This window comes from Erinaceus europaeus, chromosome 12 (genome assembly GCF_950295315.1).
Source record: "Erinaceus europaeus chromosome 12, mEriEur2.1, whole genome shotgun sequence".
NCBI classification, from domain to species: Eukaryota; Metazoa; Chordata; class Mammalia; order Eulipotyphla; family Erinaceidae; genus Erinaceus; species Erinaceus europaeus.
Genome location: NC_080173.1, coordinates 14058051 through 14083032, shown reverse-complemented (window position 1 = coordinate 14083032; position 24982 = coordinate 14058051). Strand labels below are relative to the sequence as shown.

At 45.8% G+C, this 24982-nt stretch overlaps 1 protein-coding gene and 1 long non-coding RNA gene across 5 annotated transcripts in view; both read right to left on the bottom strand.

Annotated features, from left to right (window-relative positions):
* Positions 1-1774: 1774 nt before the first annotated feature.
* Positions 1775-24982, bottom strand: part of SEC14L1 (SEC14 like lipid binding 1) — a 77099-nt gene continuing 53891 nt past the window's right edge. For 2 of the 4 annotated variants that reach the window (XM_060202821.1, XM_007532513.3), the window contains 15 exons: positions 24198-24347; positions 23977-24108; positions 22156-22284; positions 19176-19416; positions 18912-19021; positions 16071-16260; positions 15590-15678; positions 13853-13923; positions 11486-11657; positions 11047-11181; positions 8217-8351; positions 6176-6427; positions 4379-4557; positions 4018-4119; positions 1775-2830 (listed from right to left, as the gene is read on the bottom strand). In XM_060202821.1, the coding sequence (XP_060058804.1) occupies positions 2707-2830; positions 4018-4119; positions 4379-4557; positions 6176-6427; positions 8217-8351; positions 11047-11181; positions 11486-11657; positions 13853-13923; positions 15590-15678; positions 16071-16260; positions 18912-19021; positions 19176-19416; positions 22156-22284; positions 23977-24108; positions 24198-24347 (2211 nt within the window). In that variant the 3' untranslated portion in view covers positions 1775-2706. The remainder of the gene's footprint in view (positions 2831-4017; positions 4120-4378; positions 4558-6175; positions 6428-8216; positions 8352-11046; positions 11182-11485; positions 11658-13852; positions 13924-15589; positions 15679-16070; positions 16261-18911; positions 19022-19175; positions 19417-22155; positions 22285-23976; positions 24109-24197; positions 24348-24982) is intronic. The other 2 variants (XM_060202822.1, XM_060202823.1) reach the window with 2 other exon arrangements.
* Positions 17433-18905, bottom strand: LOC132541854 (uncharacterized). The gene is made up of 2 exons (XR_009552947.1): positions 18236-18905; positions 17433-17964 (listed from the first exon to the last, which is right to left on the bottom strand). It is a non-coding gene; the product is annotated as an uncharacterized LOC132541854 (long non-coding RNA).

Genomic DNA, 24982 nt, shown 5'->3' with positions numbered 1-24982 from the left:
GCCGGGTGAGTGGTCTCCCTCCTGTTTGGAACATTCGGCTCCACTGTGATGTTCAGACAGACGAAAACTGCATGGCAGAGACAAGATGTTCAGCACTCATCAGTCTCATGGGGCTTCTGGCTTCGGCTGAGGGGTGCTGCACCCCCAACTGACGACACAGCAGGAAGCTGGGTGCAGGAAAGCTTATCCCTTTCACAGATAGCAATGGCATCAGTAAGTCACTGGGGTGAGTAACAAACTGGCACACCAGGCTGAGCCCCAGACATGAGAACACATTCTGGCCTCACCTGCCCCCACACTGTTGGTCATCATTTCTCCTTTGGCTAATTCTGCTTCCGTGTCTATACGTGTTGGTCATCATGCCAGGTTCCCCTGCATTGCCTGATGCTGTGGTCTATTTACATAACCACTGTTTTGCCTGAGACCCGCCCTGCCTGCAGGGCATTGGTTTAATCCCCACTGGTTAGATAGAAGCTTGTTACCTCAGCGCTCTTTTTTGCTCCACCCCCTTTTCTAGTCATTTCCTTTTACCACTTGCCACTTCCCCTTGGGAAGATATAAAAGGAATTTTGTCTAATCAATAAGCATTGGATTGCGTTCCCGCTCAGCCATGAGTTCCTGGTCGTCTCTCTCCCGCCCGCGAAGCTAGCCGGGCACCACACCACATGGTCATCAAACCCCGGAACCTGCGGCTAGGCAGTGGCGCACCTGGTTGAGTCCAAAGACCCAGGTTCAAGTCTGGGAGTGGTGAAGCAGTGTTGCAGATCTCTCCCTATCCCCCCCTTCCCTCTTGATTTCTGTCTCTATCCAGGAAAAAAAAAAAAAAAGACAACCTGAAGCACCCTCACCAAGGATAGTGCCTTGTTCAGGAAAGAGAGTCCCCCCGGGGCCAGGTGGTAGCACACCTGGTTGAGCACACGTTACAGTTCACAAGGACCCAGGTTCAAGCCCCCGGCCCCCACCTGCAGGGGGAAAGCTTTCTGGCTATCTCTATCTAATAAATAAAGATTAAAAAAAAAACATTAAAAAAAAAGAGAGTCCCCCCACTAGGTCCAACAGCCAAGGCTTTTAGCTCAAGGCAAAACTGTGGCACCTAGGCCTGGCTTCATGGAACAGACTCCTCTCCTCTGGCCACAGACCCACAGGTAGGGGCATCAGGCAAGGTGGTCCCAGTTTCAGAAGACTTTCCCTGCCTGCTTGATTCTGAAGCTTCCTGACTAAAGGCTTCCTTTTATTATCACAACATCAAGCAAGCAGGGAGTTTCCCTCCTGTCAGCAACTTACTGCTCATCTGCTGCAGACACTCCTATAACGTGGTCGCACAAGCCACGCAACGCGCTTAAATGTCTAAAATACAATACCTTGGCTCCAGGGTGTCTTAAAATTTTTAAAAAATATTTATTTATTCATTCTCTTTTGTTGCCCTTATTGTTTTATTGTTGTAGTTATTATTATTGTTCTTGATGTCATCATTGTTGGATAGAACAGAGAGAAATGGAGAGAGGAGGGGAAGACAGAGAGGAGGAGAGAAAGACAGACACCCGCAGACCTGCTTCACCGCCTGTGAAGCGACTCCCCCGCTGGTGGGGAGCCAGGGGCTCGAACCGGGATCCTTACGCCGGTCCTTGTGCTTCGTGCCACCTGCGCTTAACCCGCTGCGCCACCGCCCGCCCAGCTCCCTCCAGGGTGTCTTCTTTCCTCATCTCTAGATTTCCCCTGAGAATGTCAAACTCTTCAAGGGAGAGTGTTGCTTCACAGTAAGGAGAAGACATCATTTTTTTTCTTTAAACAGTTCACATTTATTAATAACAATAAAAAAATCTTTTAAAGACTATCAGTATTATATTACCAAGAGTGAGGTAATATGTTTACAAAACATTTACAGAATCTGATATGCAAATAGTGAAGTTAGAGGGATGAGTTAGAAGTCTAGTGGGGGCGGGGCGTGGATGGACCGAAAGAATCATTAGTGCTGGAAAAAGTGAATGGCGGCAGCCTTTTAAGAAGAGTGCCAGGGGCTGAAGGTAGAGAGGACACAGTGCGTGACGAAATGCCGTGTGGCCTGGAGTTCTGCACAAGGACTTCGGGGTGGACGCTCCTGAGTAACCCTGTGAGCATTTGTGCAGTGATGTGCTTTGAGCTCTTAAAGATGCATGGACTCTGGGGGGAAGCGGCCACTCTGAATGGATCAAGTTAAAAAGTACATATCTTCAGACTTTAGGGGCACAGGGGTGGATTCAAACAGTTCTACAAGCATCCCTGGGCTGGTGTGGATTGTCGACTGAAGCGTTTTCTTGGCCGCTGTCAGCATAATCACGATCTGAGACACACAGAGAGAGAGAGACAGAGAGAAGGACAGAGAGAGAGAAAGAGAAGGGACCATCTTCAGGTCCTTGTAACTTGGAAGCAGGAAGCGCTGACTGCAAGTGGCAAGGATCACTGACTGACCCTACCAGGCTCTCGACAAACAAGGCTCCAGGTGCCAGCAACTACTTTCTTGGCACAAGGAAACACACGACCGTGCCCCAGGGAGAGGTCTCCTCCACCTTTGGGCGGCAGCAGCCAGCGGACACCTTGCTACTCCAAGCCTCCAAGCCTCCACATGCCTACACGGGGCGCACTGTCTCCCAAGCATGACGGCCTCCTGGCCTAGTGTCTTCAGAGGAGATATAAAATAGTCCAGCCTGCTGCACACACAGACGGTGGCTACATGGGTGTTGGCACGTTATCTTGCAAAGCGCAGTCTCTGCCACACCCAACAACACACCCTGTCTCTCTCCTGGAGACCAACCCTGCGCACCTTCTCGACAGATATGCAAAGAATCCGCTGCTGTTCCCATGAAAAACAAACAAACAAACCAATACAAGATAGAGTAGGTTTTGTATTTGGGAATCAGAAAGAAACCACAAAAGCAAGCCAGTCTCCTGTTCTTAACTTGCTCCTATGAAGAATTCTTTGTTACCCGAACTCTTTGCCCCAACCCTCCACCAGCACCGTATTGCCACACGTACCCACTCATCCTCCGTTCCCTCGGACAAAGAAGCAGGGTCCCGGAAGACACCTGCTGTCCTGAAGTAGCCACGTGGTGATGATGCTTAGCTGAAGTGAATAGTGGGCAGCTGGAAAATGGCTGACGTGACATGACTCTGCTCTCAGACTGCCCTTCTAGGAACTAGAAAGATGATCTGGGCTCGGATGCTTTAAGCTCTAAGGGTGTCGAGGGAAGATAGAGCTACGCTGAGTTCAGAACTGCTGCCTGCCAAGTAGAAAGAGCAAATCCCCACCAAGGATGAGGGAAAGTATCTCTCTCCTCAAGTGCACAGAGAAAAACCCCTGCTCTGTTAAGTATCAAAAGGCTGGAAAAGGAGGAAAGCGAAAGTAATGTTTGAACGGCGGTGGTGTTTCTCCTGGCTGCACGGGGAATCCCCAGGAGTCCTGACCCACCAGTGGGTGATGGGTGCATCGGGCCTCTGGGACCAGGCAGGGTACACCTGCAGCTGCCTCCAAGCCCTCGAAGCTCAGCAACAGGGCCCAGAAGTGGCGGTGCCAAGTGCCACCACTCAGTCAGTGGGCAGTGTCAACTAACAGGGAGTGGGGACGCAGTGCCGTTCAGGGGTTACACTGGGGGCTTCCACCCCACGAGGAAGGTGGGATCATACGAACAGTGTGCAGGGAGGTGAAACTGTGGGGGGTTTTTGTTTTTTTTTGCATCAATGTTTGAGACAAAGTCAACCTCTAAAATTGGTATAGAAACTACTTTTCTTTCAAGAGAGCCCTTGTGCTCGGGTTTGCGTTTGTGCACACTGTACACAAAATCTATGGCTACTGAGATAAGTTAGAGTTCAACTGCCTGCCGAGAAAGTTTCGGGATCAAGGACTCTGTTTACCATCTGGAGTGCTATCTGCTACTTAGAGGGTCAGAGGGGTCTGCACAACTGGCCGCTGGGTGAACGGTGCTGGGCTGTCCAAGGAGCGTGGCCGTCCCCTCCACACCAGGCAGAGCCTGGCGGCACTACCTGGAAATCATGGAGCTGCAGTGAGACTGGCTGGAGGAAGTGGTGGCAGCGCTGAGCTGAGAGAAGCCGCTGTGGCTGGACTCCAGGCTGGTCATCGAGCCTCTGTGAATGGCACAGACGGGACAGTGCGTGAGCACCCCAGGTGGCCGTCTGGTCAGCCTCGTTCTCTGTACTCTGAAGTGAGGGGGTCCAGCAGGATCCCTGAGGGACGTGGTTCCCCTATGCCACTGCACACAGATGGCATCATGAGCTGGCAACAGTAACTGGCTCAGAGGACACTGCTGTGGATGCCCCCGAGTAGCCGTACTCAGAACAGCCGACCGGGGTGAAGGCCCCTGCTGCCGGGCAAGGAAAGCCATACCTGAAATCCTCGGAGCCGATCACCTCGGTGTAGTACATCACTTTGCACTTGTGAGAGGACACCTGCAGGGAGGCCAGCACGTCGTCCACCCGAGGCAGGTTGGTGGCAGCACAAGCCGGCATGTTGTGGAACTTCCACTGCAGGATATAGAAGCCTGGCCACCTGGTGACGTGTGAGCCCTGGAATGAGCAAGCAGACCGGGCTGAGGGTGATGTGCCCACAGTGATTCCGGATGCTAAGCACTCGGCACTCTGGTTTGCTGTCAGGACCTAGCTCCCACTGCCTCCACCTGAGTGCCAGCCCTGTATGGTGCTCTACTGAGGGTCGGGACAAGCACGGGAGAAGTCTCGCAGCCCTGCACCCTAAGGACTCTCAGGCTTATGAAATGGTCAGGATGGAAGCAGATGCCTGTCAGGAATGGGGCCATGGGTGTGCAGAAAGTGTGTGAGTGTGAGTGTGTGTGAGTGTGTGTGAGTGTGTGTGAGTGTGTGTGAGTGTGTGTGTGTGTGTGTGTGTGTGTGTGTGTGTGTGTGTGTGTAATGGGGCCATGGGTGTGCAGAAAGTGTGTGTGTGTGTGTGTGTGTGTGTGTGTGTGTGTGTGTGTGTGTGTGTGTGTAATGGGGCCATGGGTGTGCAGAAAGTGTGTGAGTGTGTGTGAGTGTGAGTGTGTGAGTGTGTGTGTATGTGTGTGTGTTTTCACATAGTCTTTACAGAGTCAAACAAGGTCATCTGAACTAGGAAATGCTCTCTCTGACATTCTTCTGCTGACACTAAGAGTAGATTCTGCGTTAAAAAGAGGTCAACCGAAAGTACAATGTCAATTTGTGAAAATTGCTTTTTTCCATTAATTCTAGAAAAAGACTGTGATATGTACTAAAACATCCTTTAAAAAAAAAGAAAGAAGAAAAGAACTAAATACAGTGTTCTCTTTTGCTCTGCTCCTAACACTGACAGGCTAATCCTGGAAAAACTGTAAAGGCAGCAAAATCATCCATCTGTTATGAAGGCCAGAGGCAGCCAAGAACTATCGCTCTGAGCACAGGCACTCAAAAAACTGGACGAAACTTCAAAATGAACTGACAGTGCATTTTCTTTTTTTTTTATTGATTTTTTTTTTTTTTTTTTGCCTCCACGGTTATTGCTGGAGCTCGGTGCCTGCATCAGGAATTCACTGCTCCTGGAGGCTATTTTTTTCCATTCGTTGCCCTTGTTGTTTAATGTTGTTGTGATTATTATTATTGTTGTTGTTGTTATTGATGTCGTCATTCTTGGATAGGACAGAGAAATGGAGAGAGGAGGGAAGACAGGAAGGGGGAGAGAAAGACAAACACCTGCAGACCTGCTTCACCGCCTGCGAAGCGACTCCCCTGCAGGTGCATTTTCTAATAAACGAGAATTCCAATAATAAGAGTTAACAGTTCCCTAAGTACTAGTTCCTTTCTCTTTTATTTTGGGTGGTTTTGTTTTGAAGGAGAAAAACACTGCCTGGTCAGAAGACGTCTGAGAAGAAGACTGCTGTATCTGAGCACAGAAAGTCCATTCTTTTCATCCTCTTTTTTTTTTTCCCTTTACAAGCACTTCCACTCCCTAGAAAATACTCCCAGAGAAGCTCCCTCGACTTCAGATCTCAGTCATGGGCCACTGCTCAAGTTTGAGATCTTTTTCTTTTAGAAACAGTGCTTTTCAAGCCATTCTACCCATAACTCAAACCCAACATCCCTAACGGCTATCATCAAATAGTCCAAGAACAAAGCAAAGATCAAACCGCCAGACCAGCTGTGGAGAACCACGGTTTACCTGCACACTCTCTCCTTCCTTGCAGATGAGAGGGGATTCCACCATGCTGTAGTCCCGGCCCAGCTGCCACACTCTGTCTATTAGCTGCACGTTGTTCCCTCCTGGGGAGGTAATGCTATGGGCCCCCAGGGAGTCCTTTTTGGGCATTTGTGGTGACCTCTTGGAGTGATAGATGTTAAAGACAATATCACCTTTGCACACGTCAAAATCCCAAGTGATCACCGAGGAGGCGTCCACAATCTGGATGAGGATCTGGAAAGACAGAGGACATCAGCCCGCCAAGTTCGTGGCCCCCACTCTGTTCTCAAGTCCACCATCCTCTCTCCTCACCAAAACACCACACAGGAATTACTGAGAGGTCATATTCCAGAAAGCACAGACTCGTGTCTAAGTGTGTCGATTTTCTCTTCACCAAGTGTCCCCCAGCCCAGAGCTCTCCTGAGATCGTACCAGCCTCTTCCTGCACTCACATGGGAATGTTTGATTCCGTCTTTCCTTTAGAGCTGTCATGTTCCTGCTTTGCGTCTTTCTTTACCCAACACAGAACTGTACTTTAATTACTGTTTTAATGCAGAAAACCTGGCTACACAGATATTTTACAGACAACTCTGAGACTCACAGGAAATATCACACCACCAACTTCTCAAACAAGAAACATCCCTTCCCCCTCTGTCCCCAGCTCCCCCAAGTAAACTAATACATTTCATCAGGACATAGTTCGGTTCCTCCTACAGAGTCTGAGAGTGGGTAGGGGTTTGTTTTTGCCACCACAGCCTCACTGGGGCTTCAAACCTGAGAGATTTCACTGTTGTATAGCGTCTCTCTCTCTCTCCCTCCCTCTTTCTTCCCCCAGAGAGAGACAGAGAGGGAGAGACAGACAGGAATGCTACAACAGACAACACACTCCCGAAGCTTCCCCTTTACATAGTGTAACACCATGTGGGCTCCCACCAGGGGCTCCATTCCGGGTCCCTGTTCCCAGTAAGCTGTGTGTTCTGCCAAGTGAACTACCTTCCATTCCTGCTGCTGTGGCGAGGACACCCCGTGGGTCTCTGCTGTTCCAACCACAGCAACAGTACCCAATGTGACAGGCCAGCAGACCTGGACACACCAGCAAGGACAAATGGCAGGTGGCTGAGCCAGGAGGCTCTGGAGCAGGGGACAGTGAGGGACCAGCTCCTGGTCCACCTGGACCCAGGCCAGCAGCACGGGCTCACTGAATGCTCACACTGTGCCAAATGCCACCATCGTCACCTACAATTCTTGAGCATAGAGAGAAGCACACTCCATACATCACACATTGCCACTGGGAAATAGAGACGTGCTAGTTTCTCTTCACTTCACTGGAAATTACAGAAATGGGCAAACTTCATGAAAACTAAATGGCCGAAGCCCAGTCAGGAAAAAAATGAGGTGGGGGTGGGGGGAAGGGGAGTAAGTGGCAGTGCACATCCTTGTATGTGAGGCCCCAGATTCTTCAATCCCCAGCACCACATTCAGGTAGTGATGCTCTGGTCAACCCACTTAGCCCCTTTCTTATAATAAGAAAATAAAATGCTGGGCCGGGCCGTGGCACACCCAGTTAAGCGCATATATTACAGTGCACAAGGACCTGGGTTCAACTCCTGGTCCCCACTTGCAGGGGGGGGTTTCTTCACAAGCGGTGAAACAGGTCTGCAGATGTCTCTCTGTCTCTCTCCCTCCATATCTCCTTCTTCCCTCTAAATTTCTCTCTGTCCTATCAGATAAAATAAAAAAATAAATTTAAAAGAAAGAAAATGCAAAAATAAAACCGGTCTTACTGTAATCACGAAAGATATCAACTTCCTGCTAACAATGGCTCCGTGTTAAGGGCCTCTAGATGACTCTGCCATCCAGGCATGCAGTCAAGCAGAGGTATTTCCTGCTCTGAGACTTCCACCTACACTAAACAGCGTGAGCATGAGTGACAGAAAGTGCAAGACAAAGACCAGAGCCTGCACTGACTCTTCTCAACTGAACCCTACTGGGAGGAGCAGCCCAGCGTGTGGCCAACGCCTACCTCGTGAGGGGCACCTTTGAAAACACTGGCAGACTGGTAGATGGTCTCAGTCCAGAGCTTCAGGTCTTCGTTCTCCAGCTCCTCTGCAGTCCTGTACAGAGACTTGGGGACCAGCCCCCCTTCTGGCACTTCACACTGGCAATGTAAACACACAGTGAAAGCTGTGCAAACACACAGCAAGTCCTGAGAGCCTGCTGGAGGGCATGGCCATTGTGCTTTTGGCCATGAAGCTGCTCCGGCTGAGGAAAAACACAAGCACTGTCACAGAATATTCTGGACTACTTAGCAAAATAATGCTCAGAACCACTTAAAACACATGTGTTTTGCTTTAAGTAAGTGAGAACAAGTTGAAGCTAATTTACCACAGAATTCACACAAAAATGTATGAGGTGCTGGACTCAATTACTAAGCTGATTTATATGGGAAGCAGAAGCATTTATATTACACTTTTAAGGAAAACCACTGTGTTAAGAGTTTTATACTCAACAACTACAGGCATCATTATTTTCAAATGCAATTAGTCAGGATAAAGAATCCAAAAAGCTTTGTGTCTAACTCGAGCCAAATGATTAGCCTGTAATACTGCCACCACTATCACCACCACCACCACCACCCAAAAAAAGTCAAGGAGAGCTTTTAAATTTCCTTGAGACAGGCTAAACTGAATTAGAACTTGTGTATTTTACACACATCATAATTGACCTTGCCATTAATAATGTCTTCACACTAACGTTCATAAACCCCAACTCCTGCTGTATTCTCAGCTGGGACAGCCCTGTAGATGAGCACTAGTCTTTGATGGGCAGCGTATCCTGAGGACACATGTGACAGCAAGGATACGCTGTGAGGGAGGATGGCCCAGTGCTGGAGACAGCAGGGGTCAGCCCTTGACATCAGTGGCAGGGAGCACAGAGCACTGAGAAGCTGGGATCCCAAATGACTCTGGGAAATCTTCCCACCAGGAACACGTCACAGTGTAGGGCAAATGCAGGGTGGGCACACTGAGAGTCACCTCCTGCCTCAGTGCACTTCCAACCATCACCAGAAGGAGCAGGCACATGGGGTCCCTTCTCATCTATAATGCAGGTTGTTTGTGGACTTTACAAATTCCTGGGCACCTGGTAAGTTAGGATCCTCTAACTCACTTGCTCATGGGCCCTCCATTCCAGAATGATAAGCTAAGACCTGGATTCAAATGCTGTTTAAATCCCTCTGGCCCTCCAGAAAGATTCCCCTCGAAGTCTATTCACCGGCTGAATGTGAGAGTCAAGCTCAATAACTACAAATCTCAAGAGAATGACTGTCTTTATCACAGAGAATGAGAGAGCGCTTTCTGCCACAAAGAACCTGACACGTGACATCCAGACTCTCTGTGGTTTCTGCTGCCACTGAAGTGACTGTGACTTCTGTCTTCATCTACGCCAGGCAGTCATACTGACAGACCGATCAGGCTGTGACGAAGCTAAATAAGGGGCCTGTGTGATTACTCAGCAACTCAGTGTATCGAAAACTCCATGTGCAACCTGGGAGGTGGAGTAGATTAAATACTGGATCCTTAAACATGAGGTCCCCAGCATCATATATGCTGGAGCGATGCTCTGGCTCTCTCTCTCCTTCTCACAAATAGACAAAGAGATCTTACAACTAAACACACACACACACACACACACACACACACACACTGCTAATGTGCATAAAATAGAAATAGTTCCCTTAAATAATCACCTATAGGAAGGAGGGATGGATAGCATGATGGTTATGCAAGACTTTCATGCCTGAGGCTCTCATGTCTCAAGTTCAATCCCCCACACCATCATCAACCAGAGCTGAACAGTGTTCTGATTAAAAAAAAAAAAAGTGACTTTTATAAATACTCCTTTTAATCTTCAATGTTTTATTCAAAGGTAAATCTTTTTGAGAGGAGAGAGAATGAACCAGAGCACCACTTCGGCACATGAAGTGCTGGGACTCTAACCCAGGAACTTGTGCTTAAGTCCAAAGCTCTAACCCCTTGTGCCACATCCCAGGCTGCAAGAGTCAATTTCTTAATAGCATTTAAAAATAATATACAGAAACGGGTGGGGAGATAGCATAATGGTTATACAAAAAGACACTGGGGGGGGGCAGGCGTTGGCACACCTAGATGAGTGCACATATTACCCACTGTAGGACCCAGGTTCGAGCCCCCGCCCCCCACTTGCAGGAGGTCCACTTCACAAGTGGTGAAGTGAGTCTGCAGGTGTCCATTATTTTCCCCCTTCTTTTTGTCTCTCCACCCCCTCTCAGTTTCTCTCTGTCCTATCTAGTAAAAAAATTAGGAGAGGAAAAAAAAAAGGAAAGGAAAACTGGCTGCTGGGAGTGGTGGATTTGTAGTGCTGGCACCAAGCCTCAGTGATAACCTTGGTGGCAAAAAAACCAAAAAAAACTCTCGTACCTGAGGCTCCAAAGTCCCAGCCAGGTTCAATCCCTTCACACAAACCAGAGATGAGCAGAGTGCTCTGGTTAAAAATAAACAAATAAATAAATAATGAATACTGTATGTATGGACCCCCTAAATAAAAAATGACACAAAACCAAATGAAGAAAGCAAACTACATTTCCATGAGCTATCAAAACAGACTCTCACTAGTATTTAACAGGAGGAAAAAAATGCATGTTATCAACCAATTACCTAAACGGTTCTACTTAGTTTCAACGCTGAAACTAAGAGGTGCCAGTCCAAAAAAAAAAGAAAGAAAGAAAGAAAAGAAAATCCACAGTAAACCATTCTGAAAAGCATCTGTTGTGCAAATCAACCTTTCCCTTTTAAGATATCTGCTTAAGTACATACCATGCACTCTCCGCTCAGAAAGTCTGGAATGATCTCCTTGTCGATGTAGTCCAGCAGGCCTCCAGGCCCCTGGTAGTCGTTTCCTGCATAGATGAGGAACTTCCTTCTGGTGTTGTCGTCAATGAATGGGCTCACCTAAAAGTAATTAGGAAGAGGCCATGCAGCCGTATTTGTTCTGCCGGCCGGCTGAGTTTTTAAAGATAAAGCATTACAATGCGGTGTTATTAGTGGGTGGGTGAGGTGAAGGAAGGAAACCTGAGTGTGATGACCTCTTTCTGTAAAGTCTGTCTGTGTTACTACCTTTGGGCACTCAGGAATTCTCTCCTGCTTTAAACAAACTAAACTTTATAGACTCATTACTCTTGTTTCTTGAGGTCATGACGCGTATATCTGCCTTCCAAACAGTGACCAGTCACAGCAACCCAGCACGGAAACCTACCAGTGTCCAGAGGACAGGAAACACCCTGGGGGCGCGGAGTATCAGCAGGCGGCCCAGCGTCTCCGGGTAGTTGGCCTCCACCACCTCTATGATGCGCAGCAGCGCTTTGACGCCAGGCCTCCACAGGTGGCGCATGTTCAGCCCCTCCAGGTCCACCAGGCAGGTCCACGAGCTGCAGGCATGCATGGTGTCTTATTCAACTTTTTAAATGCACAGTGCTATGAACTATTTAAAAAACTTTAAAGACTTCTTAAAAATCGACTTATATAAAGCACAAGGATCTGGATGGCAGCACCAATTCCTCAAAAGCAAAGTAATCGGACTGGCAGCTAATTGACAGTGAATATAAACTTCAGTCAGACAGATAAAGAACACGAGATGGGCATCTTAGCAAACGGTGTAACTGTACTGCATCAAGGGTTTCTTCAAGGGCGGAGGGTAGACAGCATAATGGTTATGCAAAGAGACTCTCATACCTGAGGATCTGAGTCCAAAGTTCAATCACCAGCAGCACCATAAGCCAGAGCTAATAAATGCTCCGGTGTAAAAAAACAAATAGATAAGAGGAAAAAAAAAAAAAGATTTTCTTCAATTACCACTTAAGAGCCTGCCACTGTCTCAGGAGCTGATAATGAAGCAGTGAATGAATCACCGTCACAGTCCTTTCCCTCTTGGAACTCACATTCCAGGAAACTGTTACATTCCGGACATCAACCTCTGAACCACTGCACTTTTTTTTCTCTCTCTCCAGGGTTATCACTGGGGCTCAGTGCCTGCACTATGAATCCACTGCTCCTGGAGGCTATTTTTTCCCTTTTGTTGCCCTTGTTGTTTTATCATTGTTGCTATTGTTGTTGCTGTTATTGATGTCGTTGTTGGATAGGACAGAGAGAAATGGAGAGAGGAGGGGAAGACAGAGAGGGGAAGAGAAAAATAGACACTTGCAGACCTGCTTCACCACTTGTGAAGCGGCCCCCCTGCAGGTGGGGATCTGGGGGCTTAAACCAGGATCCATGCACAGGTCCTTGGTGTTTTGTTGTGCCGTGTGCGCTTAACCCATCTGGCCCCCCACTGCACATTTTTGAAGCAACTTCAGCTACCAGTATGATTTAGAAACACATGAAAGGGGGGCAGGTGATGGATCACCTGACTGAGCACACATTAGTGTGCAAGGACCCAGGTTCAAGCCTCTGGTCCCCCCCATCTGCAGGGGGACAATTCATGAGTGGTGAAGCAGTGCTACAAGTCAGTCTCTCTCTCTCTCTCCCCCTTCTCCTCTTCCTCCTGCCTTTCCCTCTCAACTTTTATCTCTAGTCCAAAATAATAATAATAAAAGAAACATATAACAGTAAATTTTCCACTGCTTCCCTAAAGTAAAACAAAAACAAAAAGCCTACTCTCTGGTCTCCCATGGACCATGGCAAACCAACAGGACCGGCCGCTGTTTCGCTCAGGCTGAAGTGACCACGTATGAGTAGTGACAGAACATGAGAAATGACCCAGCTGCCCCTTCCACAGTCTAAAAGGGCCCTGGAACGCCACCCCACCACCACCCAAGCCCCTGCCAGACCCATCCCTAGGGACTTTGGAGTTTGAGCTCTGTCTTATATCCCTAAGACCTCTAACCTCAGGGGCGGCAGGTGGTGGCACAACTGGTCAAGAGCACACGTTACCATGCACAAGGACCCAGGTTCAAGCCCTGGTCCTCACCTGCAGGGGGAAGGCTTCACAAGTGATAAGGCTGGGCTTCAAGTGTCTGTCTCTTTCCCCTCTATCCCTTCTCCTCTCTCAATTTCTCTCTATCCCTATCCAATAATAAGTAAAAAAAAAAAAAAAAAAAAAAAGGGAGGCGGGAGTCGGTTCAAATGATTCCTAAAACATTAAAGAAATAAAAAACAAAAGAGGACAGCAACTTCCCTCATGACTCGCCACACTGCATATGAATCTTTCTTTTTTTAAATATTTATTTATTTTCCCTTTTGTTGCCCTTGTTTTTTATTGTTGTTGTATTTATTATTGTTGTTGTTGATGATGTCGTTGTTGGATAGGACAGAGAGAAACGGAGACAGGAGGGGAAGACAGAGAGGGGGAGAGAAAGATAGACACCCGCAGACCTGCTTCACTGCCTGTGAAGCGACTCTCCTGCAGGTGGGGGGCTGGGAGCTCGAACCAGGATCCTTACATTGGTCCTTGCGCTTCGCGACATGTGTGCTTAACCCGCTGCGCTACCGCACGACTCCCATGAATCTTACTTTCTACCTTTTAGAAAACAGCAAACTACCTACCAGATTGGGGCTCAAAATGCAACTAGACACAGCTAACTTATATGCCCAATGATTTAGAAAGGAAAACAAATCACACATCTACCTGATAGGTCGACCAAAAACTTTTGTATTTTCTTCACAGCGCCTTAGACCTTCTTCATTTATAGAGAGAACCTGTACATAAGAAGCCACAGACATTTAGTCTACGAGGGAAAGACCACTGCATCTAGCTAGGAAGACAGTGACACTGAAAAAACACATCGTAGGCAATTGTGTAAATGACAAGTCACCTCAGATTTTCTGAGACACTCAGACACCTGGGATGAGACAACAGCTGCCCCAAGTAAGATCACATCTAGGCAGTCACTAGATGGTCAGGGAATGCACGGCCTAGCTTCAGAACAAACACAGCTGGAATAAGGATATAAACATGCCTATGGAGGAGACATTCTGATATTCCATGGAATAACCATTTTCAGGCATGTTCAGAAGTGGATCTTAGAACAGGGAATCTGCAAGTATGGCTAATCAGAAGTCTGTATTCGGATCGACAAATCCTTCCCTTATAGAACTTCACCCCATTTGTACGTTCATATGTCTGTGTGTGTGTATATTTATGAATGCTAAGCCTGCATGCACACTGAAGGGTCAAGAGGACACACACCAACCTGCTAACTGTAGCTCTTATATTTGATGATAATGAGGCCACAGAAGAAGTCTTTGTGTGTTTTTAAGGATAATATTGGGAAAGGGGGCACACATCCATACCCACCCACACTGTGAAGGATGCAGTGGGGGGCACACATCCATACCCACCCACACTGTGAAGGATGCAGTGGGGGGCACACATCCATACCCACCCACACTGTGAAGGATGCAGTGGGGGGCACACATTCATACCCACCCACACTGTGAAGGATGCAGTGGAAAGAATAAGTCTTGAACTACCTATGGGCCCCTTGGAATGTACCTAAAATAGACTTCCTAGCTTTTTCCAAAATGGAGATCCCAAACCTCATCTGCTATATTCTTACCTTTAGGTTCCTGATTACTAAAAATTTGTTCTGCTTTATATCTTAATGCTTTTCAGCCACCAAGTTGCAGATGATACCATGACACCAACCTGATTTCCCTAGGCAGACAACCTCACCAGTGTATCTGGAATCCCACCTCTTCAGATCCCTGCCCCACTAAAGACAGAAACAGTCTGGGAGTATGGATTGACCTGCCAACACCCAAGTCCAGTGGAGAAGCAATTCCAGAAGCCAGATCTCCCACCTTCTGAACCCCATAACGATCCTGGGTCCAGGATAAACAGGAAAGTTTCCAATGGAGGGAGTGGGATACAGAACTCTGGTGGTGGGAATTATACCCCTCTTATCCTATGGTTTTATCGATCATTGTTAAATCAACAAAGAGAGAGACAGAGAAGATGAGGTTGAGTCAAGGAGACAAGGAGGCATTTGTGGTTCAGAAAGATGCTAAGAACCTCAACTAAAGTGGAAAGAACACTAATAAGTGGTCTTATTTGAGAGAATCTTCCGAGGAGAGCTGGGTGTGAGCTGGGGACCAACTCAACGTGGGAGTGCAGAAAGAAGAGGACTCAGAATCAACCCTAAATAGTCATCTTGACTAGCTATACTGATATTTTGTGGATGCTTCCCTGTGAAAAACAGCTTTATAACATGCTACCTCCTTTGGAAATTTTTAGAATTTATTAATAGATTTTTCCTTTCTAACTACAGAAGCAAAACATGCTTGCTATCACAGGAAGGTTGGAATGCCCCAATCCTGCTGGCAGAGAAAGCAAACATGAAGCCAGATGGACAGAGCAACTTACGTATCTCAGCAGGGCCTCTTCGCCCAGGGCCCTCACCAGGCCTTTGGTGTCCATCTGGCCCAGCCTGAGCACGTAGAGGGGGCGCCCATCTGCAGGAGAGGGAGGGGAAGATATTAACACTATTCCGGACATGAAACCCAGGACACAAGAACTTTAAAACAAGGAAATATACTCTCCCATATTCCAGAGGAGCTGCAAGCTCTGCTCTGCTCCTAGATGCAGTGCCAGGTCTCTGTGTGAGGGGCGTCAACAGTCCCCACCCTTAAAATATGTGTATAAAGGGGAGGAAAGCCTGCCAACAGGCAATGTGAACTGGTGAGGAAGAAGCAAGCACATTCTCAGGTTCATGCCCCACCCTCCCCTTCTATTCTAATTTCTGGGGTGATTAAGAGTGTTGTACTAGGAAAGGGTGATATAGCCCACTTAAACTCTGGGGAATGACGTTTCTGAGCATGCCCAGAGTGCCAAGTTCCCAGGTTACCTTTGTCATGATGATGCCAGCCTCCTGCATAGTAGTCCTGAAGGACCTGGGGAGGGTTCCAGGTATCAAGAATGTAGTCTACCTGGTGCTGCTTTCGCCAGGTCAAAGACTGACACATGATCTCTCTGGCTTTGTCAATATTGAAGTCTCGGGCACGTAGAAAACGAAGGATATGCTCATCTTTTGGAATCTGTGAAGACAAAGAGATGTTTCTTTTTGGTTTTAAATATTTATTTCCTCTTTTGTTGCCCTTGTTGTTTTTTATTGTTGTTATAGTTATTATTGTTGTTGTTATAGATGTAGTCGTTGTTGGATAAGGACAGAGAGAAATGGAGAGAGGAGGGGAAGACAGAGAGGAGGAGAGAAAGACAGACACCTGCAGACCTGCTTCACCGCTTGTGAAGTGACTCCCCTGCAGCTGGGAAGCCAGGGGCTCGAACCAGGATCCTTAAGCCAGTCCTTGCGCTTGGTGCCACATGCGCTTAACCTGCTGCGCTACCACCTAACTCCCTAAAGAGATGTTTCTGAGCAATGTTTAAAGATGCTAAGAGGAAACACCAAGTAGTACTAAGGGAGTATGGTTCTAAAATTCTTACTTCTTATCAAGAGTGAACTATACTCTTATTCTACTTAAAAATGAGTTACCAGAAAATATTTAATGAGTCACCACTATTTGTCTGAATCTCACAGTATTTCATTTTAGTTCCAACAAGACAGAGCAAAGGCATAACAATGTTTTTTAAATACTAACTGCTTCAACTCAGTGAACCGATCTTTGCATTGCTGTGATCCACAGCTTTTCTATATACAGATTGGGGGGGGGGGGTCGTTACTAGTTTTGATGGCGGCAGTGTTCCCATTATTCCGGAACCTTCTCTATATTCTGCCATTGACAGCTGATAGGCAGACTTTCCTGAGCCAAACTCAAGGCCAAGACAGTGTCCGAGTCTCTTCTGGACCAGCTGTCTTACTCCACAGGTGCGTGTGCTGGTCAAAGTAGCCAAGTAGGAAGTGGGAGCTGGAGTCTATTCCCTCCCCGACTCCTGAGAAAATAATGGCGCGCACTGAGAACACATAGCCTCTGCCCAGAAAGGGTTATGTCCCATGGGGGTGACGACAAAGGTGGGCTTCAGAGCAGCCTTAGAAACGGCACCATGGTAAACTTTGGACTTCAGAGTGTGAGGTCCTAGGTTTTCTCTCTAGCACCAGTTGCATATGCTACAGTTGGAGCTCTAGCCGTTCCCTCCCATCTCTGCCCCTTTCATAAAATGAAACTAAAGGAAAGTAAACCAAAAAAAAGAAAAATTGCAGCTGTCTCCTTTTTTTTTTTTTTAATATTTTATTTATTTTATTTTTGAGAGAGAGAGAGAGAGAGACCACAGCATTGCCCAGCTCTGGCTTATGGTGGTGCGGGCAGATTGAGCCTGGGACTTCAGAGCCTCAGGCATGAGAGTCTCTTTGCCTAACCATTATACTGTCTATCCCCGCCCCAGCTGTCTTCTTTACAGAACAACTACATGGGTTTCAGGGTGAAGCGATTTGGCTTCAAACCCTAATCTCAAAAGCCGGGGAGACAGCTTAGCCTGTCAGAGCACAGAACGTGCGTGCCTGAGGCACTCAAAGGTCAAAGGTTTAAGTCACAGCACCACTTTACACCAGAGCGGAACATTGCTCTGGTCCTCTTCTCTCTCATAACAAACAAACAAGTCTTTCTTTTGGGGTGACTGATAAACCCTATGCCCACTACCCACAATGGACCTTGGGCAAACTACTACTCACTGCCTCAGTTCCTCGCGTGTACATCAGCATGATAAAAACAGCTCCAACCTCACTGGGCAGGAACAGGATTTAGTACAGAGCTTAAGCTAGTATCCAGTCCCAGTAAGCACCAAGACTCCAGGAACCCCAGAGCAGACTAACTGTATTCAGAGACGAGACACTCCAGGAACTCCAGAGCAGACTAACTGTACTCAGAGACGAGACACTCCAGGAACTCCAGAGCAGACTAACTGTACTCAGAGACGAGACACTCCAAGAACTCCAGAGCAGACTAACTGTACTCAGAGACGAGACACTCCAGGAACTCGAGAGCAGACTAACTGTACTCAGAGACGAGACACTCCAGGAACTCCAGAGCAGACTAACTGTACTCAGAGACGAGACACTCCAGGAACTCCAGAGCAGACTAACTGTATTCAGAGATGAAACACACTCATCTGCCTCTGCTTGATGATCTTAAGTTTCCCCATCAGCAAGAACCTTGGTTAAGACAAAATCTAATTCTTTATGAAACTAAAAATTAACATGTTTAAACATTTAAAAATAAATAAATACCCAAAGAGAGGGAGAGATATCAGCTCTGGGGCCAGAGCACTTCCCATCTGGTGCAGACATTCAAACCTGGATGGTGCACATGGCGAGGCATATGCCCTACCTAGTGAGTTATGATTCCAGCCCTACGGTCGAGACATTTTGAAAATCTTTTATTGATTTGGGGGTGTTGGAGAGTTAACCCAGAGACTTATCTACGGGGTCACTGATGCATTTTCTATTCTCTGAACCATTGAGCAACTCCATTCACACACCTGAAATTAACATGTGTGGATACTTGGAATACTGCTTTGTAACTTGACATGAAATTATAGCTCAGTTCTATCATTCTCTGTGAAACCTGGAGAAATAGAGCTAACTATAGAGGGCACCGTAACTTGCAGCAAAGGACAAAAAAGACACAGAGTCAATGACATTCCCAGCTACGCTTCGTGAACATTTTATCAGCACGGCTGTGAGCAGGATTACAGCTTTAGATAGCACCACCATACGGAATGTGTCATTTCTTACTTTGCCCTTGTGAGTTTCCTGGAGCCACTGGCGAAGTCGGATCAGACAACTCTCCTGCAGTGGGGTCAGGTCCCCCAGGTATCTCTTGATGTAGTCTGCATCCAATTTGTCTGGAACAGAAATTACATGACATCATTTACAACAAGCAACACTAGAGCTGGAAGACTCCCAAAGTCATTCTGCTTGATGAAGCTGTGTGTGGTCCCAGCAGAACCCTGTAAAAAGCACAAATCTGGCTCTCAAAGAAGCTTCTGACAGACTCACCATCAGGCGTCCCCACCACAGGCTCAGGCGCGCCGCTGGGGCTGCCGAGGGCCTCACTGCTCTGCCCCTCCTTCTGGGTAGTGTCTGGGGTGACCACAGTCGACACCGCTGCCGGTTTCCTGCTTGCTGAGGATGAGGATATCTCTGAAGAGGGTTTGAGGGAAGGGGGCATCCAGCGAGGCACGAATGTTATACCTTCTTCTTCTAATTGATGAAGATAGTATTCAATGATTTCTTTTCCCTTTAAAACAAAACCAATTTTAAAAGAGTGAATATTTAACATTAAGATTACTCGTTCCTCACAGGTTTTAAAAGTTATGATAAAAACTGAACTACTATAGAAGAGGGAAAACGAAATCCAAATATTTCTGTGTTTTTGTATTACCATCTATATTACATTTACTACGTTAGTATATATTATTTGTATTTCCTATTATGTAACGTCTCTTTTCTAAGGAGATAAAATATTTATGATTAACTGAAAGAACTAGTTTATCATCCTCATACTTAATAGGTGCTATCTCAATTAAAATTCTAATAAGTTGAAAATAAAGCAGCCCTACCTATGGACAGCTAATCTTTGACAAAGGGGCCCAGACTATTACATGGGGAAAGCAGAGTCTCTTCAACAAATGGTGTTGGAAACAATGGGTTGAAACATGCAGAAGAATGAAACTGAATCACTGTATTTCACCAAATACAAAAGTAAATTCCAAGTGGATCAAGGACTTGGATGTTAGACCACAAACTATCAGATACTTAGAGGAAAATATTGGCAGAACTCTTTTCCGCATACATTTTAAAGACATCTTCAATGAAACGAATCCAATTACAAAGAAGACTAAGGCAAGTATAAACCTATGGGACTACATCAAATTAAAAAGCTTCTTCACAGCAAAAGAAACCACTACCCAAACCAAGAGACCCCTCACAGAATGGGAGATCTTTACATGCCATACATCAGATAAGAGTTTAATAACCAACATATATAAAGAGCTTGCCAGACTCAACAACAAGACAACAAATAACCCCATCCAAAAATGGGGGGAGGACTTGGACAGAATATTCACCACAGAAGAGATCCAAAAGGCTGAGAAACACATGAAAAAATGCTCCAAGTCTCTGACTGTCAGAGAAATGCAAATCAAGACAATGAGATACCACTTCACTCCTGTGAGAATGTCATACATCAGAAAAGGTAACAGCAGCAAATGCTGGAGAGGGTGTGGGGTCAAAGGAACCCTCCTGCACTGCTGGTGGGAATGTAAATTGGTCCAACCTCTGTGGAGCACAGTCTGGAGAACTCTCAGAAGGCTAGAAATGGACCTACCCGATGACCCTGCAATTCCTCTCCTGGGGATATATCCTAAGGAACTCAACACATCCATCCAAAAATATCTGTGTACACATATGTTCTTGGCAGCACAATTTGTAATAGCCAAAACCTGGAAACAACCCAGGTGTCCCACAACAGATGAGTGACTGAGCAAGTTGTGGTCTATATACACAATGGAATACTACTCAGCTGTAAAAAATGGTGACTTCACCATCTTCAGCCGATCTTGGATGGACCTTGAAAAAATCATGTTGAGTGAAATAAGTCAGAAACAGAAGGATGAATATGGGATGATCTCACTCTCAGGCCGAAGTTGAAAAACAAGATTAGAAAAGAAAACACAAGTAGAACCTGAAATGGAATTGGCGTATTGCACCAAAGTAAAAGACTCTGGGGTGGGTGGGGAGAATACAGGTCCATGAAAGATGATGAATGACATAGTGGGGGTTGTATTGTTAAATGGGAACCTGGGGAATGTTATGCATGTACGAACTATTGTATTTACTGTTGAATGTAAAACATTAATTTCCCAATAAAGAAATAAATTATTAAAAAAAAAAAAAAGAAGGCTAGGAATGGACCTGCCCTATGATCCTGAATTCCTCTCCTGGGGATATATCCTAAGGAACCCAACATATCCATCAAAAAATATCTGTGTACACATATGTTCTTGGCAGCACAATTTGTAATAGCCAAAACCTGGAAGCAACCCAGGTATCCAACAACAGATGAATGGCTGAGCAAGTTGTAGTATATATACACAATGGAATACTACTCAGCTATAAAAAAATGGTGACTTCACCATTTCAGCCGATCTTGGATGGACCTTGAAAAATTCATGTTAAGTGAAGTAAGTCAGAAACAGAAGGATGAATATGGGATGATCTCACTCTCAGGCCGAAGTTGAAAAACAAGATCAGAAAAGAAAACACAAGTAGAACCTGAACTGGAATTGGCGTATTGCACCAAAGTAAAAGACTCTGGGGTGGAGACAATACAGATCCATGAAGGATGATGGAGGACCTAGTGGGGGTTGTATTGTTATATGGGAAACTGGGGAATGTTATGCATGTACAAACTATTATATTTATTGTTGAATATAAAACATTAATTCCCCAATAAAGAAATTAAAAAAAAAGAAAGCAGCCCTTAATAAAAACAATCTATAATTCCATACTGATATGCTTCAAAACTAAAATTGGACAATTACATAACAGTAGCATAAAAATGAGAAGGTAAGGCCTTCTACAGAATATGAGTCTAACAGTCCAAGGTCTGTGAACTCTGGGAACACCTATTAAGTGTCTCTTCAGTACAGCAGTTGCTCCCGCCAGCAAACCACGCTGTGGATGTTGGGGTAGGGGGTAGGGTGGGTACTGTCTGTTAGCTGCTCTTGCCTCACCCCACTTTTCACCTAGCAACTCCAAATAGAAGCTGCCAGGGTCAGTAGCTACTCCTCCTATCTCTGTGATAAACACATGCACCAATTCCCCTTCCTGGGATCTAAGGCTCTGGAGAAACACACAACACTTCCTAGCTCAGAAACGGCCAGATCCCAACTAACCCACTCATGAGTCCCAGCCTCCTAAAAAGACACCTCTGCCTCCTTTTCTTTTCTTTTCCACAAAATCCCAAAACACTCACTTTTTTAATGTTGCTGGTATACTGTTTCATTGCAATTTTTTCAACTGTACTTTCAAAACCAAAGAAAGATTTAATATCTAAGCTTGCAGACTGCTCAAAACAGGTCCAATCTTCGTTTTCAGGGTGAACCTGCAGATGAAGAGAAAGCACTCCTAGTAACCATGCTAATGACTAGGAAGACTGCTCCTTAATTAACTGGTAACCAGAAGAAAACACTGCTGTTACTAATATTCTTGTGGCAATGAAAAGATAACATGGAAAAAACTACAAGCGCAAAAATCATGAAAATGTTTAAATGATAACTGTAAAACATTATGAAATGATTAGGGCCAGATGGTGGCGCGCCTGGTTAAGCGCACACACTACAGCGTGCAGGGTTCAAGCCCCTGGTCCCCACTTGCAGGAGGAAAGCTTCATTAGTGGTGTAGCAGGGCTGCAGGTATCTCTCTGCTTCTTTTCCTCTCTATACCCCCTCCTCTCTCAATTTCTCTCTGTCTCTATTAAATAATAAATAAATAATTAAAAAATGATCAAGAGAGCATAATTCTCTTAATTCACTCAATCATTCATTCATCATATTTGCTGCTCACTGCTGTCCCTGCCTTGTGAAGGACAAAGATATCAAAGGGAAGTGAACATTGTTCATGCATATAGTAAGTAAGACATTATCTAGCTGCTCAGAGGTAAGTGCTATGGAAAATATTAACACAAAGAAGCTGGAGCAGGGTTAAAAGGACTGCAAAGGAGCAGAGTGCAGAATTAAATAGGGTGTTCAGGGTTAGCATCAGAGGAAAAAAAGGAGATGGAAGAAAAGACTGGAGGAGGCATGGGGAGGAGTGAAGCAGAGATTGGGGCAGAGGGGACAGATTCCTTTCTGGGAAGCGTCCATATGCGGTCAGGGAACACAGAAAGGTAGGCAAGCTTGTGCGCAGAGGCAGTGTGATTAAGAGAGGGCACAAGGTGTGTGAGTCCTCTGGGCTTTTCCCGAGTGAAATGCAAAGACACTGCAGTGTTTTGAGCCTAGAGAAAATATTACCTGACATGCTTTAAATGAACAGCTTTGGAGTCAGTGAGCATATACTGTAGAACAGAATGGCAGAGCAGAAAAAGACATCTACTAAGATATTTTAAGAGTTTACAAAGAAAAGTTCTTCAAACTAAGCAGTGGCAATGGCAGCGCAGGTAACTACACTCAGCTCTACTCTTTGTGGATTGGGTCTTCGGATACATACTGTTAAGATGGCAGAGTGAGTCAGAAAGGAAGCAGCGTATGAAAATAATATATTTTTTAAAAGGTCAGGTGTCACTGAATCCCTTAATTGCTATCAGGACACGCTCCACTCTGCAGCCCCCAACACCTGCCACCTGCCAATCCTGCTAATGGGAAGTGATGGGGAATATTTGTGGTGTTTTTAAAAAATATTTATTTATTTATTCCCTTTTGTTGCCCTTGTTTTATTTTTGTAGTTATTACTCTTGTTGTTATTGATGTCATCCCTGTTGGATAGGACAGAGAGAAATGGAGAGAGGACGGGAAGACAACGAGGGGGAGAGAAAGACAGAGACTTGCAGACTTGCTTCACCACCTGTGAATCGACTCCCTTGCAGGTGGGGAACCAGGGGCTCAAACCGGGATCCTTATGCCGGTCCTTGCACTTGGCACCACGTGCACTTAACCAGCTGCGCTACCGCCTGACTCTGGGAATATTTGAAGAACTGCCCTCTAGGACACAGAAACATACTGCTTACAGCAATGCCAAGCAATTCTTGCAGGCTGTGATTCAGCACCTGCGGCCACCTCACCGAGTGCCCACCACTCACCGTGTAGCAGCAGAACTCATTAATGATGACCCGGTTAGAAAACGTTTCATTATGGGCTTCAATGTGCAAAGTACGCTCCCGAGAATTCAGAGAGTTTTTCTGGACAAAATAAACATAATCGACACCTGCAATCTTTAGGAGAGGGAAATTTAAAAGGTCTATTAGTAACCTCCGATTGCAATAGGAGCTGTCAGCAAAAGTCACTTGGTGGGGACTCTTACCTTCTTCAACAATCGAGGTGCATCTATGTCCAGTTTGCAGCGCCTTTCTATAACGTGAATGGCCCCATCTTCACTCTTGAACTCATTCACCACGTCACTGTCCACAAACATTGGGATCAAAGGACACGTAGGGAACCTCCTTTCATAGGCCTACGAATACATTTTTTAAAAAGAGAAACTGAAAAAGATGCAAACTGCAAATCTGCCACTGATATAGTTTCTCTGACCAAAATAACTTCTTGACTTATGTCAACCTGTTAGACCACAACTCCCTTCATCTTTATATCGTGAGCTTTCATTTTAAAACAGAAATATTCATGGAATGAAGACACAACACAGTGTAGATGTTCACGCTGGAGAAATGTATACAGAGATTGAGAACATAATTCTTAGCAAAACAACAACAACAAAAAACCATTTTGGGGGGGGTAGCTTAGAGAAGACTACTACAGAATTTACACAGAAAGGAAAAAGATAGACTAAGTTGGGGATTCCCTCTCCTGACACTAAGGCTCACTATACAGCTACAGTATTAAGACTGTGCGGTGCTGCTAGAGGGACAGACACACAACAGTGGACAGAGAATGGAGCCACACGGAGTAATCCACTAAACAGACTTGTGACAAGGATGTAAAGGCAATTCAATGAAAGAAGAGTCTTTTCAGCAAATGTTACTAGAGAAATTGCACATCTATAAATAGTAACAAAAGAAACTTAAACTTCACACCTTATATACATTTATTCAAAATGGATCCTGAACTTAAATGTAAACCATAAAACTTAGG